Source organism: Cucumis melo, chromosome 10 (genome assembly GCF_025177605.1).
Source record: "Cucumis melo cultivar AY chromosome 10, USDA_Cmelo_AY_1.0, whole genome shotgun sequence".
In the NCBI taxonomy this organism is placed as follows: domain Eukaryota; kingdom Viridiplantae; phylum Streptophyta; class Magnoliopsida; order Cucurbitales; family Cucurbitaceae; genus Cucumis; species Cucumis melo.
Window position 1 is genome coordinate 29,155,297 of NC_066866.1, and position 21,746 is coordinate 29,177,042.

At 36.5% G+C, this 21,746-nt stretch overlaps 1 protein-coding gene across 15 annotated transcripts in view; it reads right to left on the reverse strand.

Moving 5' to 3' along the window:
* Positions 1-20,936, reverse strand: part of LOC127151479 (cyclic nucleotide-gated ion channel 1-like) — a 39,882-nt gene extending 18,946 nt beyond the window's left edge. Inside the window, exons 1-8 of one of the 15 annotated variants that reach the window (XR_007824479.1) lie at positions 20,425-20,933; positions 20,218-20,304; positions 19,515-19,659; positions 17,945-18,065; positions 17,359-17,449; positions 16,738-16,930; positions 12,874-13,018; positions 12,449-12,592 (exon numbers count right to left, since the gene is read on the reverse strand). Coding sequence is in view for 5 of the 15 variants with exons in the window: in XM_051091399.1 (XP_050947356.1) it covers positions 18,176-18,443; positions 19,515-19,621; positions 20,218-20,304; positions 20,425-20,478 (516 nt within the window). In the remaining 10 variants the exon portion in view is untranslated. The other 14 variants (XR_007824480.1, XR_007824478.1, XR_007824481.1 and 11 more) reach the window with 14 other exon arrangements.
* Positions 20,937-21,746: the final 810 nt, after the last annotated feature.

Below are 21,746 nucleotides of genomic sequence, written 5' to 3' on the forward strand. Positions count from 1 at the left end.
AGTGTTCCAACCGAGCCTACGTATCACTTGACCCTTAAAAGCAACCTCACAAAGTTTAAGTGTAAGTTTACAACTCCCAACGTACCAAAAAGTCAAGAACTGTGAAAAAAGCACTTCAAAGACCACAAAAGAAATGGCAACCAAATGTGTAAGTACAACAAACTTACCCTCAAACCAACCTTAAAAGTGTTCAAAACGAGTCTAATTATCACTTGAATTTTAGAAACGATCTAACAAAGCTTAAGTGTAAGTTCGTTACTCATAACCTAGCAAAAAGTTAAAAAAAAGTGAGAAAAGAGCCTTTCAAGACCCAAAATGGCAACAAAGTGCGTAAGTTCAACAAACTAAGTTTAAAACAAACCTAAAAGGTGTTGAAAACATGTCTACGTATCACTTGGACCTTAAAAAACGACCTAAGACATCTTAAGTGTAAGTTCATAGCTCACAACCTAGCGGAAAGTTCAAAAAGTGTGAAAAAAGCACTTTAAGACCCAAAGTGGCAACCGTGTGTGTGAGTGCAACAAACTTAGTGTCAAACCAACCTAAAACGCATTCAAAACATGTCCAAGTATCACTTGAACTTTCAAAACGATCTAACAAATCTTAACTGTAAGTTCGTAACGCACAACGTACCAAAAAGTTCAAAAAAGATTGAAAAAAAGCACTTCAAGACCTAGAATGCCAAGTGTGTAAGTGCAACAAACTTAGATTCAAACCGACCAAAAAGGCATTCGAAACACGTCTTAGCTTTCAAACGACCCAATGACGCTTAAGTGCAAAAGCTTGTAACTCATAACTTGCCAAAAAGTTCAAAAAAGTGTGGAAAAAGCCCTTCGATGGCAATCATGTCTGTATGTGCAACAAACTTAGTTCGAAACAACCTAACACCTGTTCAAAACATGTCTAAGTACCATTCGAACTTAAAAAATGGCCTAACAATGCTCAAGTATAATTTCGTAACTCATAACCTACCAAGAAAATTCAAACATTGTAAAAAAAGCACTTCAAGACCCAAAATGGCAATTAAGTGTGTGGATGCAACAAACCGAGTCTCAAACAAACCTAAAAGGTGTTCAAATCGTGTCTAAGTATCACTTGAACTATCAAAATGACCCAACAAAACTTAAGTGTAATTTCGTAAACCATAACCTACCAAAAAATTCAAAAAGTGTGGAAAAAGCACTTCAAGACCGAAAATGGCAACCAAGTGTGTTAGTGCCACAAACTTTGTTTCAGACCAACCTAAAAAGAGTTCAAAACGTGTGTAAGCTTTCAAAACGATCGAACAATGCTTAAGTATAAGTTCGCAAATCACAACCGACCAAAATTCCAAAAAGTGCGATAAAAGCACTCTAACACCCAACATGTCAGCCAAGTGTGCAAGTTCAACAAACTTAGTTCCAAACCAAAATAAAAAGAGTTTAAAACCTCTGAACATTGCTTGAGTGTAAATTCGCAACTCATAACCGACTAAAAAGTTCAAAAAAGAGTGAAAAAAGCACCGAGGACCTAAAATGGCACAACCCGACCAAGCATGTAAGTGCAACAGACTTAGTCTCAAACAAACTTAAAAAGTGTTCCAACCGAGCCTACGTATCACTTGACCCTTAAAAGCAACCTCACAAAGTTTAAGTGTAAGTTTACAACTCCCAACGTACCAAAAAGTCAAGAACTGTGAAAAAAGCACTTCAAAGACCACAAAAGAAATGGCAACCAAATGTGTAAGTACAACAAACTTACCCTCAAACCAACCTTAAAAGTGTTCAAAACGAGTCTAATTATCACTTGAATTTTAGAAACGATCTAACAAAGCTTAAGTGTAAGTTCGTTACTCATAACCTAGCAAAAAGTTAAAAAAAAGTGAGAAAAGAGCCTTTCAAGACCCAAAATGGCAACAAAGTGCGTAAGTTCAACAAACTAAGTTTAAAACAAACCTAAAAGGTGTTGAAAACATGTCTACGTATCACTTGGACCTTAAAAAACGACCTAAGACATCTTAAGTGTAAGTTCATAGCTCACAACCTAGCGGAAAGTTCAAAAAGTGTGAAAAAAGCACTTTAAGACCCAAAGTGGCAACCGTGTGTGTGAGTGCAACAAACTTAGTGTCAAACCAACCTAAAACGCATTCAAAACATGTCCAAGTATCACTTGAACTTTCAAAACGATCTAACAAATCTTAACTGTAAGTTCGTAACTCACAACGTACCAAAAAGTTCAAAAAAGATTGAAAAAAAGCACTTCAAGACCTAGAATGCCAAGTGTGTAAGTGCAACAAACTTAGATTCAAACCGACCAAAAAGGCATTCGAAACACGTCTTAGCTTTCAAACGACCCAATGACGCTTAAGTGCAAAAGCTTGTAACTCATAACTTGCCAAAAAGTTCAAAAAAGTGTGGAAAAAGCCCTTCGATGGCAATCATGTCTGTATGTGCAACAAACTTAGTTCGAAACAACCTAACACCTGTTCAAAACATGTCTAAGTACCATTCGAACTTAAAAAATGGCCTAACAATGCTCAAGTATAATTTCGTAACTCATAACCTACCAAGAAAATTCAAACATTGTAAAAAAAGCACTTCAAGACCCAAAATGGCAATTAAGTGTGTGGATGCAACAAACCGAGTCTCAAACAAACCTAAAAGGTGTTCAAATCGTGTCTAAGTATCACTTGAACTATCAAAATGACCCAACAAAACTTAAGTGTAATTTCGTAAACCATAACCTACCAAAAAATTCAAAAAGTGTGGAAAAAGCACTTCAAGACCGAAAATGGCAACCAAGTGTGTTAGTGCCACAAACTTTGTTTCAGACCAACCTAAAAAGAGTTCAAAACGTGTGTAAGCTTTCAAAACGATCGAACAATGCTTAAGTATAAGTTCGCAAATCACAACCGACCAAAATTCCAAAAAGTGCGATAAAAGCACTCTAACACCCAACATGTCAGCCAAGTGTGCAAGTTCAACAAACTTAGTTCCAAACAAAAATAAAAAGAGTTTAAAACCTCTGAACATTGCTTGAGTGTAAATTCGCAACTCATAACCGACTAAAAAGTTCAAAAAAGAGTGAAAAAAGCACCGAGGACCTAAAATGGCACAACCCGACCAAGCATGTAAGTGCAACAGACTTAGTCTCAAACAAACTTAAAAAGTGTTCCAACCGAGCCTACGTATCACTTGACCTTTAAAAGCAACCTCACAAAGTTTAAGTGTAAGTTTACAACTCCCAGCGTACCAAAAAGTCATGAACTGTGAAAAAAGCACTTCAAAGACCACAAAAGAAATGGCAACCAAATGTGTAAGTACAACAAACTTACCCTCAAACCAACCTTAAAAGTGTTCAAAACGAGTCTAATTATCACTTGAATTTTAGAAACGATCTAACAAAGCTTAAGTGTAAGTTCGTTACTCATAACCTAGCAAAAAGTTAAAAAAAAGTGAGAAAAGAGCCTTTCAAGACCCAAAATGGCAACAAAGTGCGTAAGTTCAACAAACTAAGTTTAAAACAAACCTAAAAGGTGTTGAAAACATGTCTACGTATCACTTGGACCTTAAAAAACGACCTAAGACATCTTAAGTGTAAGTTCATAGCTCACAACCTAGCGGAAAGTTCAAAAAGTGTGAAAAAAGCACTTTAAGACCCAAAGTGGCAACCGTGTGTGTGAGTGCAACAAACTTAGTGTCAAACCAACCTAAAACGCATTCAAAACATGTCCAAGTATCACTTGAACTTTCAAAACGATCTAACAAATCTTAACTGTAAGTTCGTAACTCACAACGTACCAAAAAGTTCAAAAAAGATTGAAAAAAAGCACTTCAAGACCTAGAATGCCAAGTGTGTAAGTGCAACAAACTTAGATTCAAACCGACCAAAAAGGCATTCGAAACACGTCTTAGCTTTCAAACGACCCAATGACGCTTAAGTGCAAAAGCTTGTAACTCATAACTTGCCAAAAAGTTCAAAAAAGTGTGGAAAAAGCCCTTCGATGGCAATCATGTCTGTATGTGCAACAAACTTAGTTCGAAACAACCTAACACCTGTTCAAAACATGTCTAAGTACCATTCGAACTTAAAAAATGGCCTAACAATGCTCAAGTATAATTTCGTAACTCATAACCTACCAAGAAAATTCAAACATTGTAAAAAAAGCACTTCAAGACCCAAAATGGCAATTAAGTGTGTGGATGCAACAAACTGAGTCTCAAACAAACCTAAAAGGTGTTCAAATCGTGTCTAAGTATCACTTGAACTATCAAAATGACCCAACAAAACTTAAGTGTAATTTCGTAAACCATAACCTACCAAAAAATTCAAAAAGTGTGGAAAAAGCACTTCAAGACCGAAAATGGCAACCAAGTGTGTTAGTGCCACAAACTTTGTTTCAGACCAACCTAAAAAGAGTTCAAAACGTGTGTAAGCTTTCAAAACGATCGAACAATGCTTAAGTATAAGTTCGCAAATCACAACCGACCAAAATTCCAAAAAGTGCGATAAAAGCACTCTAACACCCAACATGTCAGCCAAGTGTGCAAGTTCAACAAACTTAGTTCCAAACCAAAATAAAAAGAGTTTAAAACCTCTGAACATTGCTTGAGTGTAAATTCGCAACTCATAACCGACTAAAAAGTTCAAAAAAGAGTGAAAAAAGCACCGAGGACCTAAAATGGCACAACCCGACCAAGCATGTAAGTGCAACAGACTTAGTCTCAAACAAACTTAAAAAGTGTTCCAACCGAGCCTACGTATCACTTGGCCTTTAAAAGCAACCTCACAAAGTTTAAGTGTAAGTTTACAACTCCCAACGTACCAAAAAGTCAAGAACTGTGAAAAAAGCACTTCAAAGACCACAAAAGAAATGGCAACCAAATGTGTAAGTACAACAAACTTACCCTCAAACCAACCTTAAAAGTGTTCAAAACGAGTCTAATTATCACTTGAATTTTAGAAACGATCTAACAAAGCTTAAGTGTAAGTTCGCTACTCATAACCTAGCAAAAAGTTAAAAAAAAGTGAGAAAAGAGCCTTTCAAGACCCAAAATGGCAACAAAGTGCGTAAGTTCAACAAACTAAGTTTAAAACAAACCTAAAAGGTGTTGAAAACATGTCTACGTATCACTTGGACCTTAAAAAACGACCTAAGACATCTTAAGTGTAAGTTCATAGCTCACAACCTAGCGGAAAGTTCAAAAAGTGTGAAAAAAGCACTTTAAGACCCAAAGTGGCAACCGTGTGTGTGAGTGCAACAAACTTAGTGTCAAACCAACCTAAAACGCATTCAAAACATGTCCAAGTATCACTTGAACTTTCAAAACGATCTAACAAATCTTAACTGTAAGTTCGTAACTCACAACGTACCAAAAAGTTCAAAAAAGATTGAAAAAAAGCACTTCAAGACCTAGAATGCCAAGTGTGTAAGTGCAACAAACTTAGATTCAAACCGACCAAAAAGGCATTCGAAACACGTCTTAGCTTTCAAACGACCCAATGACGCTTAAGTGCAAAAGCTTGTAACTCATAACTTGCCAAAAAGTTCAAAAAAGTGTGGAAAAAGCCCTTCGATGGCAATCATGTCTGTATGTGCAACAAACTTAGTTCGAAACAACCTAACACCTGTTCAAAACATGTCTAAGTACCATTCGAACTTAAAAAATGGCCTAACAATGCTCAAGTATAATTTCGTAACTCATAACCTACCAAGAAAATTCAAACATTGTAAAAAAAGCACTTCAAGACCCAAAATGGCAATTAAGTGTGTGGATGCAACAAACCGAGTCTCAAACAAACCTTAAAGGTGTTCAAATCGTGTCTAAGTATCACTTGAACTATCAAAATGACCCAACAAAACTTAAGTGTAATTTCGTAAACCATAACCTACCAAAAAATTCAAAAAGTGTGGAAAAAGCACTTCAAGACCGAAAATGGCAACCAAGTGTGTTAGTGCCACAAACTTTGTTTCAGACCAACCTAAAAAGAGTTCAAAACGTGTGTAAGCTTTCAAAACGATCGAACAATGCTTAAGTATAAGTTCGCAAATCACAACCGACCAAAATTCCAAAAAGTGCGATAAAAGCACTCTAACACCCAACATGTCAGCCAAGTGTGCAAGTTCAACAAACTTAGTTCCAAACCAAAATAAAAAGAGTTTAAAACCTCTGAACATTGCTTGAGTGTAAATTCGCAACTCATAACCGACTAAAAAGTTCAAAAAAGAGTGAAAAAAGCACCGAGGACCTAAAATGGCACAACCCGACCAAGCATGTAAGTGCAACAGACTTAGTCTCAAACAAACTTAAAAAGTGTTCCAACCGAGCCTACGTATCACTTGGCCTTTAAAAGCAACCTCACAAAGTTTAAGTGTAAGTTTACAACTCCCAACGTACCAAAAAGTCAAGAACTGTGAAAAAAGCACTTCAAAGACCACAAAAGAAATGGCAACCAAATGTGTAAGTACAACAAACTTACCCTCAAACCAACCTTAAAAGTGTTCAAAACGAGTCTAATTATCACTTGAATTTTAGAAACGATCTAACAAAGCTTAAGTGTAAGTTCGTTACTCATAACCTAGCAAAAAGTTAAAAAAAAGTGAGAAAAGAGCCTTTCAAGACCCAAAATGGCAACAAAGTGCGTAAGTTCAACAAACTAAGTTTAAAACAAACCTAAAAGGTGTTGAAAACATGTCTACGTATCACTTGGACCTTAAAAAACGACCTAAGACATCTTAAGTGTAAGTTCATAGCTCACAACCTAGCGGAAAGTTCAAAAAGTGTGAAAAAAGCACTTTAAGACCCAAAGTGGCAACCGTGTGTGTGAGTGCAACAAACTTAGTGTTAAACCAACCTAAAACGCATTCAAAACATGTCCAAGTATCACTTGAACTTTCAAAACGATCTAACAAATCTTAACTGTAAGTTCGTAACTCACAACGTACCAAAAAGTTCAAAAAAGATTGAAAAAAAGCACTTCAAGACCTAGAATGCCAAGTGTGTAAGTGCAACAAACTTAGATTCAAACCGACCAAAAAGGCATTCGAAACACGTCTTAGCTTTCAAACGACCCAATGACGCTTAAGTGCAAAAGCTTGTAACTCATAACTTGCCAAAAAGTTCAAAAAAGTGTGGAAAAAGCCCTTCGATGGCAATCATGTCTGTATGTGCAACAAACTTAGTTCGAAACAACCTAACACCTGTTCAAAACATGTCTAAGTACCATTCGAACTTAAAAAATGGCCTAACAATGCTCAAGTATAATTTCGTAACTCATAACCTACCAAGAAAATTCAAACATTGTAAAAAAAGCACTTCAAGACCCAAAATGGCAATTAAGTGTGTGGATGCAACAAACTGAGTCTCAAACAAACCTAAAAGGTGTTCAAATCGTGTCTAAGTATCACTTGAACTATCAAAATGACCCAACAAAACTTAAGTGTAATTTCGTAAACCATAACCTACCAAAAAATTCAAAAAGTGTGGAAAAAGCACTTCAAGACCGAAAATGGCAACCAAGTGTGTTAGTGCCACAAACTTTGTTTCAGACCAACCTAAAAAGAGTTCAAAACGTGTGTAAGCTTTCAAAACGATCGAACAATGCTTAAGTATAAGTTCGCAAATCACAACCGACCAAAATTCCAAAAAGTGCGATAAAAGCACTCTAACACCCAACATGTCAGCCAAGTGTGCAAGTTCAACAAACTTAGTTCCAAACCAAAATAAAAAGAGTTTAAAACCTCTGAACATTGCTTGAGTGTAAATTCGCAACTCATAACCGACTAAAAAGTTCAAAAAAGAGTGAAAAAAGCACCGAGGACCTAAAATGGCACAACCCGACCAAGCATGTAAGTGCAACAGACTTAGTCTCAAACAAACTTAAAAAGTGTTCCAACCGAGCCTACGTATCACTTGACCCTTAAAAGCAACCTCACAAAGTTTAAGTGTAAGTTTACAACTCCCAACGTACCAAAAAGTCAAGAACTGTGAAAAAAGCACTTCAAAGACCACAAAAGAAATGGCAACCAAATGTGTAAGTACAACAAACTTACCCTCAAACCAACCTTAAAAGTGTTCAAAACGAGTCTAATTATCACTTGAATTTTAGAAACGATCTAACAAAGCTTAAGTGTAAGTTCGTTACTCATAACCTAGCAAAAAGTTAAAAAAAAGTGAGAAAAGAGCCTTTCAAGACCCAAAATGGCAACAAAGTGCGTAAGTTCAACAAACTAAGTTTAAAACAAACCTAAAAGGTGTTGAAAACATGTCTACGTATCACTTGGACCTTAAAAAACGACCTAAGACATCTTAAGTGTAAGTTCATAGCTCACAACCTAGCGGAAAGTTCAAAAAGTGTGAAAAAAGCACTTTAAGACCCAAAGTGGCAACCGTGTGTGTGAGTGCAACAAACTTAGTGTCAAACCAACCTAAAACGCATTCAAAACATGTCCAAGTATCACTTGAACTTTCAAAACGATCTAACAAATCTTAACTGTAAGTTCGTAACTCACAACGTACCAAAAAGTTCAAAAAAGATTGAAAAAAAGCACTTCAAGACCTAGAATGCCAAGTGTGTAAGTGCAACAAACTTAGATTCAAACCGACCAAAAAGGCATTCGAAACACGTCTTAGCTTTCAAACGACCCAATGACGCTTAAGTGCAAAAGCTTGTAACTCATAACTTGCCAAAAAGTTCAAAAAAGTGTGGAAAAAGCCCTTCGATGGCAATCATGTCTGTATGTGCAACAAACTTAGTTCGAAACAACCTAACACCTGTTCAAAACATGTCTAAGTACCATTCGAACTTAAAAAATGGCCTAACAATGCTCAAGTATAATTTCGTAACTCATAACCTACCAAGAAAATTCAAACATTGTAAAAAAAGCACTTCAAGACCCAAAATGGCAATTAAGTGTGTGGATGCAACAAACCGAGTCTCAAACAAACCTAAAAGGTGTTCAAATCGTGTCTAAGTATCACTTGAACTATCAAAATGACCCAACAAAACTTAAGTGTAATTTCGTAAACCATAACCTACCAAAAAATTCAAAAAGTGTGGAAAAAGCACTTCAAGACCGAAAATGGCAACCAAGTGTGTTAGTGCCACAAACTTTGTTTCAGACCAACCTAAAAAGAGTTCAAAACGTGTGTAAGCTTTCAAAACGATCGAACAATGCTTAAGTATAAGTTCGCAAATCACAACCGACCAAAATTCCAAAAAGTGCGATAAAAGCACTCTAACACCCAACATGTCAGCCAAGTGTGAAAGTTCAACAAACTTAGTTCCAAACCAAAATAAAAAGAGTTTAAAACCTCTGAACATTGCTTGAGTGTAAATTCGCAACTCATAACCGACTAAAAAGTTCAAAAAAGAGTGAAAAAAGCACCGAGGACCTAAAATGGCACAACCCGACCAAGCATGTAAGTGCAACAGACTTAGTCTCAAACAAACTTAAAAAGTGTTCCAACCGAGCCTACGTATCACTTGACCTTTAAAAGCAACCTCACAAAGTTTAAGTGTAAGTTTACAACTCCCAACGTACCAAAAAGTCAAGAACTGTGAAAAAAGCACTTCAAAGACCACAAAAGAAATGGCAACCAAATGTGTAAGTACAACAAACTTACCCTCAAACCAACCTTAAAAGTGTTCAAAACGAGTCTAATTATCACTTGAATTTTAGAAACGATCTAACAAAGCTTAAGTGTAAGTTCGTTACTCATAACCTAGCAAAAAGTTAAAAAAAAGTGAGAAAAGAGCCTTTCAAGACCCAAAATGGCAACAAAGTGCGTAAGTTCAACAAACTAAGTTTAAAACAAACCTAAAAGGTGTTGAAAACATGTCTACGTATCACTTGGACCTTAAAAAACGACCTAAGACATCTTAAGTGTAAGTTCATAGCTCACAACCTAGCGGAAAGTTCAAAAAGTGTGAAAAAAGCACTTTAAGACCCAAAGTGGCAACCGTGTGTGTGAGTGCAACAAACTTAGTGTCAAACCAACCTAAAACGCATTCAAAACATGTCCAAGTATCACTTGAACTTTCAAAACGATCTAACAAATCTTAACTGTAAGTTCGTAACTCACAACGTACCAAAAAGTTCAAAAAAGATTGAAAAAAAGCACTTCAAGACCTAGAATGCCAAGTGTGTAAGTGCAACAAACTTAGATTCAAACCGACCAAAAAGGCATTCGAAACACGTCTTAGCTTTCAAACGACCCAATGACGCTTAAGTGCAAAAGCTTGTAACTCATAACTTGCCAAAAAGTTCAAAAAAGTGTGGAAAAAGCCCTTCGATGGCAATCATGTCTGTATGTGCAACAAACTTAGTTCGAAACAACCTAACACCTGTTCAAAACATGTCTAAGTACCATTCGAACTTAAAAAATGGCCTAACAATGCTCAAGTATAATTTCGTAACTCATAACCTACCAAGAAAATTCAAACATTGTAAAAAAAGCACTTCAAGACCCAAAATGGCAATTAAGTGTGTGGATGCAACAAACCGAGTCTCAAACAAACCTAAAAGGTGTTCAAATCGTGTCTAAGTATCACTTGAACTATCAAAATGACCCAACAAAACTTAAGTGTAATTTCGTAAACCATAACCTACCAAAAAATTCAAAAAGTGTGGAAAAAGCACTTCAAGACCGAAAATGGCAACCAAGTGTGTTAGTGCCACAAACTTTGTTTCAGACCAACCTAAAAAGAGTTCAAAACGTGTGTAAGCTTTCAAAACGATCGAACAATGCTTAAGTATAAGTTCGCAAATCACAACCGACCAAAATTCCAAAAAGTGCGATAAAAGCACTCTAACACCCAACATGTCAGCCAAGTGTGCAAGTTCAACAAACTTAGTTCCAAACCAAAATAAAAAGAGTTTAAAACCTCTGAACATTGCTTGAGTGTAAATTCGCAACTCATAACCGACTAAAAAGTTCAAAAAAGAGTGAAAAAAGCACCGAGGACCTAAAATGGCACAACCCGACCAAGCATGTAAGTGCAACAGACTTAGTCTCAAACAAACTTAAAAAGTGTTCCAACCGAGCCTACGTATCACTTGACCCTTAAAAGCAACCTCACAAAGTTTAAGTGTAAGTTTACAACTCCCAACGTACCAAAAAGTCAAGAACTGTGAAAAAAGCACTTCAAAGACCACAAAAGAAATGGCAACCAAATGTGTAAGTACAACAAACTTACCCTCAAACCAACCTTAAAAGTGTTCAAAACGAGTCTAATTATCACTTGAATTTTAGAAACGATCTAACAAAGCTTAAGTGTAAGTTCGTTACTCATAACCTAGCAAAAAGTTAAAAAAAAGTGAGAAAAGAGCCTTTCAAGACCCAAAATGGCAACAAAGTGCGTAAGTTCAACAAACTAAGTTTAAAACAAACCTAAAAGGTGTTGAAAACATGTCTACGTATCACTTGGACCTTAAAAAACCACCTAAGACATCTTAAGTGTAAGTTCATAGCTCACAACCTAGCGGAAAGTTCAAAAAGTGTGAAAAAAGCACTTTAAGACCCAAAGTGGCAACCGTGTGTGTGAGTGCAACAAACTTAGTGTCAAACCAACCTAAAACGCATTCAAAACATGTCCAAGTATCACTTGAACTTTCAAAACGATCTAACAAATCTTAACTGTAAGTTCGTAACTCACAACGTACCAAAAAGTTCAAAAAAGATTGAAAAAAAGCACTTCAAGACCTAGAATGCCAAGTGTGTAAGTGCAACAAACTTAGATTCAAACCGACCAAAAAGGCATTCGAAACACGTCTTAGCTTTCAAACGACCCAATGACGCTTAAGTGCAAAAGCTTGTAACTCATAACTTGCCAAAAAGTTCAAAAAAGTGTGGAAAAAGCCCTTCGATGGCAATCATGTCTGTATGTGCAACAAACTTAGTTCGAAACAACCTAACACCTGTTCAAAACATGTCTAAGTACCATTCGAACTTAAAAAATGGCCTAACAATGCTCAAGTATAATTTCGTAACTCATAACCTACCAAGAAAATTCAAACATTGTAAAAAAAGCACTTCAAGACCCAAAATGGCAATTAAGTGTGTGGATGCAACAAACTGAGTCTCAAACAAACCTAAAATTTGTTCAAATCGTGTCTAAGTATCACTTGAACTATCAAAATGACCCAACAAATATAATTTCGTAACTCATAACTCATAACCTACCAACATGTCTAAGTACCATTCGAACTTAAAAAATAGCCTAACAATGCTCAAGTATAATTTCGTAAGTCATAACTTACCAAAAAAATTCAAACATTGTAAAAAAAGCACTTCAAGTCCCAAAATAGCAATTAAGTGTGTAGATGCAACAAATTGAGTCTCAAACAAACCTAAAAGGTGTTCAAAACAAACCTAAACCAAACATGGGAACAATCAAGAACAACCTCAAGATTTTCAAGAATGGCATGAAAACATGCAACAAAAACTATTAAGAAAGCAAAAATTACCTCAGGTAGTCTAGAATTTCCACCAAGAATTAAAGAACCTACAAGATTACCTCAGATGATTGGAAACAAAAAAGAAGACCTTTGTATAGATTTAGATTCTTCTAAGAAAGAGGAATTAATTCCTAAATCTTCATTCCAACATTCCTGCAAGATTTCAACCCCTAACTTTGTTTCATACCCATTCAACATTACAGAAACATGAATCAAAAAAGTTTCCAAGATTCAAAAGCAGAATCCGACTCAAACAAAAGAGAAATGCAATTTCATTCAGATTTTCAAGTAAAAAAGATAGTTGTTTCAATATCCAATCTCAAATTCAGCAGACTTTAATTTTTTTTACAAAACCAACATTAAATTAAAGACTATATCAACCTTAATTTTCATGAAGTATTCCAAACCTCTCAACTTAAATAGATTAACATTACCTGTCAAGATCGACATTACTATCGATTGCAAAAGTTAAAGAAATGGGAGCCATGGAATCTCTCGCCCATTTCTCAATGAATCCAGTGCCCCTCTTGTTATGGTTCTTCTATTCAATGTTAGCTCACCTCCTTTTCCAGCCTACATCTTTTAGAAATCAAACTTAATCATGCGATTGAAACGACCAAAATTGAATTCAATTAAGTCACTTCATTCTTAAAAATTTGAAAGCGAAATTAAATGAATTTAGAATCACATATTCACATTGAGTTTACTTGATATATGTATGAATTTAGACTCATATATGTATGTGTCTACTTGACCTAACCGGTTGGACTCTAAGGGATGGGTAGGTCTGGTTTTGGTTAGGCCAAGAGTGAAGAGTTCCCCACACAAGCTCTGATACTGAGGGAGCTCAACGCATTCTACTTGACCTAACTGGCTGGAATCTAAGGGCTAGGCAGGTCTGGTTTTGGTTAGGCCAAAAGTGAAGAGTTCCCCACACAAGCTCTGATACTGAGGGAGCTCAACGCATTCTACTTGACCTAACCGGCTGGACTCTAAGGGCTAGGCAAGTCTGGTTTTGGTTAGGCGAAAAGTGAAGAGTTCCCCACACAAGCTCTGATACTGAGGGAGCTCAACGCATTCTACTTCACCTAACCGGTTGGGTTTTAAAGGCTAGGAAGGTCTGGTTTTGGTTAGGCCAAGAGTGAAGAGTTCCCCACACAAGCTCTGATACTGAGGGAGCTCAACGCATTCTACTTGACCTAACCGGCTGGACTCTAAGGGCTAGGCAGGTCTGGTTTTGGTTAGGTGAAAAGTGAAGAGTTCCCCACACAAGCTCTGATACTGAGGGAGCTCAACGCATTCTACTTCACCTAACTGGTTGGGTTTTAAAGGCTAGAAAGGTCTGGTTTTGGTTAGGCCAAAAGTGAAGAGTTCCCCACACAAGCTCTGATACTGAGGGAGCTCAACACATTCTACTTGACCTAACCGGCTGGACTTTATGTGCTAGGTAGGTCTGGTTTTGGTTAGGCCAAAAGTGAAGAGTTCCCCACACAAGCTCTGATACTGAGGGAGCTCAACGCATTCTACTTGACCTAACCGGCTGGACTTTAAGGGCTAGGTAGGTCTGGTTTTGGTTAGGCGAAAAGTGAAGAGTTCCCCACACAAGCTCTGATACTGAGGGAGCTCAACGCATTCTACTTCACCTAACCGGTTGGGTTTTAAAGGCTAGGAAGGTCTGGTTTTGGTTAGGCCAAAAGTGAAGAGTTCCCCACACAAGCTCTGATACTGAGGGAGCTCAACGCATTCTACTTGACCTAACCGGCTGGACTCTAAGGGCTAGGCAGGTCTGGTTTTGGTTAGGTGAAAAGTGAAGAGTTCCCCACACAAGCTCTGATACTGAGGGAGCTCAACGCATTCTACTTCACCTAACTGGTTGGGTTTTAAAGGCTAGAAAGGTCTGGTTTTGGTTAGGCCAAAAGTGAAGAGTTCCCCACACAAGCTCTGATACTGAGGGAGCTCAACGCATTCTACTTGACCTAACCGGCTGGACTTTAAGGGCTAGGTAGGTCTGGTTTTGGTTAGGCGAAAAGTGAAGAGTTCCCCACACAAGCTCTGATACTGAGGGAGCTCAACGCATTCTACTTCACCTAACCGGTTGGGTTTTAAAGGCTAGGAAGGTCTGGTTTTGGTTAGGCCAAAAGTGAAGAGTTCCCCACACAAGCTCTGATACTGAGGGAGCTCAACGCATTCTACTTGACCTAACCGGCTGGACTCTAAGGGCTAGGCAGGTCTGGTTTTGGTTAGGTGAAAAGTGAAGAGTTCCCCACACAAGCTCTGATACTGAGGGAGCTCAACGCATTCTACTTCACCTAACTGGTTGGGTTTTAAAGGCTAGAAAGGTCTGGTTTTGGTTAGGCCAAAAGTGAAGAGTTCCCCACACAAGCTCTGATACTGAGGGAGCTCAACGCATTCTACTTGACCTAACCGGCTGGACTTTAAGGGCTAGGTAGGTCTGGTTTTGGTTAGGCGAAAAGTGAAGAGTTCCCCACACAAGCTCTGATACTGAGGGAGCTCAACGCATTCTACTTGACCTAACCGGCTCGACTGTAAGGGCTAGGCAGGTCTGGTTTTGGTTAGGCCAAAAGTGAAGAGTTCCCCACACAAGCTCTGATACTGAGGGAGCTCAACGCATTCTACTTGACCTAACCGGCTGGACTTTATGTGCTAGGTAGGTCTGGTTTTGGTTAGGCCAAAAGTGAAGAGTTCCCCACACAAGCTCTGATACTGAGGGAGCTCAACGCATTCTACTTGACCTAACCGGCTGGACTTTAAGGGCTAGGTAGGTCTGGTTTTGGTTAGGCGAAAAGTGAAGAGTTCCCCACACAAGCTCTGATACTGAGGGAGCTCAACGCATTCTACTTCACCTAACCGGTTGGGTTTTAAAGGCTAGGAAGGTCTGGTTTTGGTTAGGCCAAAAGTGAAGAGTTCCCCACACAAGCTCTGATACTGAGGGAGCTCAACGCATTCTACTTGACCTAACCGGCTGGACTCTAAGGGCTAGGCAGATCTGGTTTTGGTTAGGCCATGTTTTCAACAGCACATGTTTTCAACACATATTATTAAGTATGTACAGTATTTACAATATTTAGAAAATGAATAGCATGTCTTCTACGCATTTCTATGCTATCAAAGAATGCATTTTCAACATATTTAAGATATTCAAATGACAAACACAATCACAAACCCGAGCTCCATGCTCAAGGGTTAGGCAGACATGCTTGTCTAAACTAGAAAGCAAATTAGACATGGTATTTATTTTAAGAATAAAGACATTGAAAAAGTTTAAAATTTGAACATTTCTGGCAAAATGAAAATTTCCCAAAGGACATAGAACATGCAAAGCTACAACCCTACCCCCCACTTAAAACTTTAATTTGTCTTCAAAGCATTTTAAGCAAGATTGTAAGGATCGAAAAAAGAGATAGGGAACAGAAAACTTCCCCTTGCTTGCAAAGGTTCCAAATTCGATTAGACTCCATTTTTTCCTTTATTCCTACAAAAAGAAAACAAGATTTTCTATCAAATTTTATTAAAGAGGTTAAACTAAAAATTTATGGATATCTAGGATGTTAAAATCAGCGAGAAAAATAAGTCCTCCTGCCTTAATAAGAACATCCTCAACTATGCCTAAGGGGCTAACATATAGGACCTATCCACTAATTGGATGCTTACATTGGTCTTTTGCAAATTATTTAACCCCTAGTTCTTTTCCCACATACCCCACAAATCATCAATTGATGGGTATCTAAATCCATATCCTCTTAAGCTTGGAATGAGAACTAAAACCACCGCCTACACACGAGTATTTTTCACATGCATCAGAATAATACCATCACCCTAAATAAATAAAAAGGCTACGATCTTGGGGTCTACATATAATCTATCAATTCCAATTCCTTGAAAGTTAAATTCTTCCATCTATTACAGCGAGGAAAAGGGATACTAAACATCCAAGTACAACGAAACATCCATCATACGTTCCACAATTTAATTATAGATCAAATATCATCCCAGATTCGTTAATTTGTATGCACTTCAAAATTTTAGACTACTTGCTTAGTTGCTTTCACATGGGAGACTTCAGCAGCTGGTTTTTAAATGTTTGCATGTGGAAAAACTTCATAGCAGCTATGAAATATCTATTCAAGATACTTTCATTGGCCACTCTCTAATCTACTTTTTCTGTGATTTTATTATGTCAAAAGAATGGAATGATCTAGAGTTTCACTAGCGGTGCATTAAGGATCCCATCCGAAACGAGATGCATAAAAGTGGACAGACAGAAAAGACAAGCATACCAGTCCAGAAGCTGGTGGCATTCCATATTCCAAAGCAGTAAGAAAATCATCATCAAGTGTCACTTCATAAGAATCATCCTCATCTTTTTGGCAATTGAAGTCCAAAGAGTCATTACATAAGAAACGAGATACATAAGAAACAGCTGAGCCATGCTTCTCATTGTGTTGCCTGATCTGGTCTTCTAATCATCCTCTGTGCCAATTTTGTTTGTTTTAAAAGAAAAAGATCATTACAACCATTCCAATTATCATGGAACCGGAACACTAAAACGTTCCAATAGAAACTATTATTTCTTGACATGGCACATAAACCAATAATGCACAAGTATACCAAGCAAGAAGAATAGAATGCTCATGTAGAGCTTGGACGCACATTGTTATGGAGTTAAGCACATAACACATAACAAAAACGATTCCTTTGGTAACCTTTCGACTGAAAGGGTCTATACAAGATGGAACAAAGTACAGGAAAGTTATCTTCCAAAAGGTGATAGACTATCCAGTTTAACTTGAGTTCAATACTAATGTACTTTCTCTCTTTCAAATGCCATGAAATTGGCTAAAAAGTTTCATCATCTGTGCACCCTTCTAACATTAATGATTGATATAATCACCTCTTACCTGATAAATACGATCGATCAATTCGAAAAATGCATTGGCCAGCTCACGACCACAAATGAAAAGTTCAAATCTTTCTGTAAACCCTGCATGGCTAATAATGCACAAGAAATGAAAATTTTTAACCCCTCCCAGGTAAGAAGAAAGAAAAGATAGAAAAGACATTCAAACAGCTGTTGGTGTAAAGATTTGAGATCTCAATCATGGTCATCCTCCAATAATTTCCCAAAGAGGAGAATAATTGAATATTTTAGGATGGAAAACAAAATTGATAATGACCCAGAGCTTATTTCTTTGGAGTTCTTGTAGATTACTAAAGGGATTAGACAATACGACTTTGTGTTTTAACATCAAGAGTGGATATCTTGTTATAGCACAAACTTAACTTAGGACAGTATGCTCCGTAAATTATGCTTTTATGTTTCTGCTTGAATAATTAGTTGTTTTTGTGTGTGCACTCTCACATATATATTCTAAATGATGATTATCTTTCTTGTCCTACAAATGAATCCTTGGTTACAAATGGAATGGACAAATTTGACAATAAGATTGATAGAATCTAAGCCAGCAAAAGGCTGAAGTTTCATACCTGGGGGAGTGGAAGAACTGAAAGAACGTCAATTGTGAAGTAAGATAAAAAGAATCTCCAAGCTCTTGTGCAAACACCATCATCGGCTTCATCAGGTTTTGCATTATAAAATTTGGAATATCTAAAATGAAAATGACAGACTATAAGAATTATGTAGAGGAAGTCTATGATTGAGCTAACAATTACAACTACTATTCTCATCTTGTTGTCAAATCCAACACATCTTTTGCCTTAATCAACCAACAAGGTGTAACAGAACAAAGGATCCAACAAGGTAGCAATCACACACAACATGACAAGTATTTCATTCCACAAATGAAGAAATACCGGGTTCCTATCACCCAAACATTTAAGATATCCCAAACCTTTACTCCTAACTTCTCGATCAAATCTTATGTTTCCAAAACTCGTAAGCCTATCAAAACTAGTAGTAAAGCTTGTTGAAATTGATCTCAATGTTCTCAGTGAGCATGTTTCTCCAATATACGAAGGTTTACTCCTGGACAGGGAACAAAGCAAGTGGAACAAATGAACCAACAGATACTTCTACTATTTGATTTTGAAGAAAAGAATCACAGGAGATGGGGGACATCAGAAGAATTTCAACCGCACACAGAAAACAGATAAAAAATAGTATAGTTGACAACCCAACAACCATTTAACTGCAATACTTCCTAAATGATTAGCTGGTAATTATTTAATCTTAGAAGAGAACTAGAAATCGCCCTGGTCTATAGACAATACATAGAGAAATGACAATGATGTGAGTGATTGTTACTAAAGGAAAAAAATAGTTTACTGATGATGAATTGAAGTAGCCTTTCCTTTGTAATTGAATGATTTAAAGAGTGATCTAATGAATGTTATAAAAAATAAATGAGGGGAGAAACTCAACCATGGAGAGAAAATGGATGGTGAATGAAGTACCAAAAAACAAACTAGCAAATGCAGTCATAGTTAAAATAAAACCATCTTCAAAAGTAGTCATAGCTCAACCAAATGGCACTTATTTTCTACAAACCCAACTACTTTTCACTTTTTAAATATTCAATTTGTGTTAGTTCCTACACACAAAAAGATCACAAACTCCTGAAATGGATAGAATTACAGGGCTACAGGTTATAGTATTTTTGTGAATCTAAAGCAATTATGAAGCATAACCAAGTAGCAAACACAAACACTTGATGAAACTACTAACAGTCACAAAAACTTTGGAAGTTAGAAGTGCAGAGAAAGAAAGTGAGAGAAGTCAATTCTGGCAAAGTGAGAGAAGTCAGTTTTGGCTTAAAAAATCCCTTTTGACTCCTTCCCAACTTCCCAGATGCAGTTGAACCCCTTCAAAATGACCACAACTGACTCAACTTACAGTAAAAAATCAAATTGAGTGAACATATGGCAAGTGGGTCCAATTCCTTTTACCACATAAAACTATAATACAAGTTCTTTCACTACCTAAAACCCAAATTCCACAACCACAGTTATGCAAGAAGAAGAACAACAACAAAAATGCCTCTCAAACTCCAACAAGAAGTACAGAAGAACTTGAATTCCAAAAGGGAACTTTACTTACCTCCGTACATCCATGGCTGAATTGAGTGAGCTAGAAATTAGAAAACACAAAGAATGAAGCTGATTTTGAGGTGCATCCGGAAGGCAATTTAAAGCTTTTGGCAGTAGCTATGTAACAAGTTTCCAAAGTGAGCCACCATAATCGACTAAAAATGGAAACCAAAATGAATGAGCAATCAATGAAATATTAAGTATATCTGAAGAAACAAACATATTATTCTGATAAACCCTGCATAATTATTCTGAGATTATAAAGATGGTGTTTAAAATTGTATTCGATTCATTTTAAAAGGTTAACCATGAAAAGGAAGAACAGTGGAGACCATGAACTACTAAAGGCATGCAATTTTTCACAATATCATGATGAGAGACTTCATGCTTTAAGTAGTCTTTGACACAAATCAAGACTATAAAGTGTCGAACATTTTCTAATCTTTATTAAAGTTTATCTTTTTTCATGCTTTAGTAATAGAACTAATTTCACTTAACAAGGTCCAAAACTTGATGATTAATCTTGAGTTTATGATTTCAACCGCATACTGAAGTCAGTTCAACCAATCTACGAAATTACAAAATTAAAAATATAAAGGATGGCATACAAATTATATATAGACATTTTGGACAACTGCAACTTTTTTTTAGTACACGGTTGCAGGGATAGGGGTGCACTCAGGTGCGCATATTAGCACGAGGAAGATAAAAACCTTCATTAGAAGCCGAGTAACGGCTGCCATTGTGGATACACACTCCTCTGTTAAATTTTCTACACCAGATTTTACATCTTCTCTAATCTGTGAGATGATTCAACATAAGACCAAATTAATTTTTCATATTACAGGAAAATATCATTTCACCACACAAATTAAGAAAAAAATATACCAAAACATCCATAATCACACCACGTAAACTACCTTAACAACAGAATCAGACAACCCAGGGATGGAATTCTCAGGAACGGTCTCCATACTGAGCTTCCGCTTAAGTGGGTTAGAAGATGGAGCAGGCTCTTCAACTTAGTCGGCGAGGGTTTGGAATCGGGAACCATGGAGTTGGGAATTTGGGATCTGACGGTGAAGCATTTTCTTTGGAAGACGACATAGGCTTCCGAGGGGTCTTCCGCCCTTGATTCCGGCGCCGTTAGCGCATGGAATAGAAAATGGCAGTGGATCGGCGAGATGGGTATTTAGCAAGATAGGGTTTCTTGGGTGGATGCTTCATTTTAGAGAATAGAAATTGAGAGAAAGGAAGAGTGAAGATTCTGAGGAAGACGAAGGAGACAAGAGATCGAGAGAGAAGGGGAGGCGGAGAGAGGGGGAAGAGGAGGGAGATAGTTGCCGTTGAGAAGAAAGATGAAGAAATTTAGAAATGAGAGAGAAGCTGCGAAGGGAAGTTGTTTTTTGAAATTTGAAATGAAATGAAATGAAACTTTTTAATTTTTAACTAAGTTATTAGAGATTTTGAATTAAAAAAATAATATATAATTAAAGTTAAAAGAATGTATACGTGCATACACATTTTTTGCAAAAGAATACTTAATGCACTTGTTTTTTTAAATAGTTTTTAGACAAACTATTATAAATAGTGATACTATTTTACTAATAGACATTATTTAATAGAATCTAAAAATTTAATATATTTAAAAACGACTCTAATTTTTAAAACAACTCTATTTTTATATTAATAAAAATAATAAAACAGATAAAATATTTTTCTATCAAGTATAAAAAAATTTATCTCGGAGAGGTTTCTTATTAAACATAAATAACTATATGTCATTAAAATATTTTATTTATAAATATTTTAAAAAATAAATTCTGTTATTTAAAATAATTTCTTCAGAACTTTTCATCAAACTATGTTTTCTCCATAAATGATTTATTTTGTATTTCTATAGCCACGTGGAGAAAAAAACAAAAGGTGTGGAAATGTGTCCTATCGAGCGCCGATTCGATGTTTCGTTTTAGTGCCCGAAATTCAACCATTTATCTATTTAACTACAATTTACAATAAATCACAACTCATTCTTATTTCTTAATTCTCCCTATTTAAGTATTCCGTAATTAGTTATAAGTTTCCACCATATAATTTGATCACAATTGAGTCTTATCATATTTCATGACTTTAGTTTAATATTTATGGGGAAAATATAAAAAAGTACATAGTCATTTCTATAAAAAAAAAAAATAAAGAAACCTAAATTCTTTTGAAACGTTACAATATTGTTATTATTGTT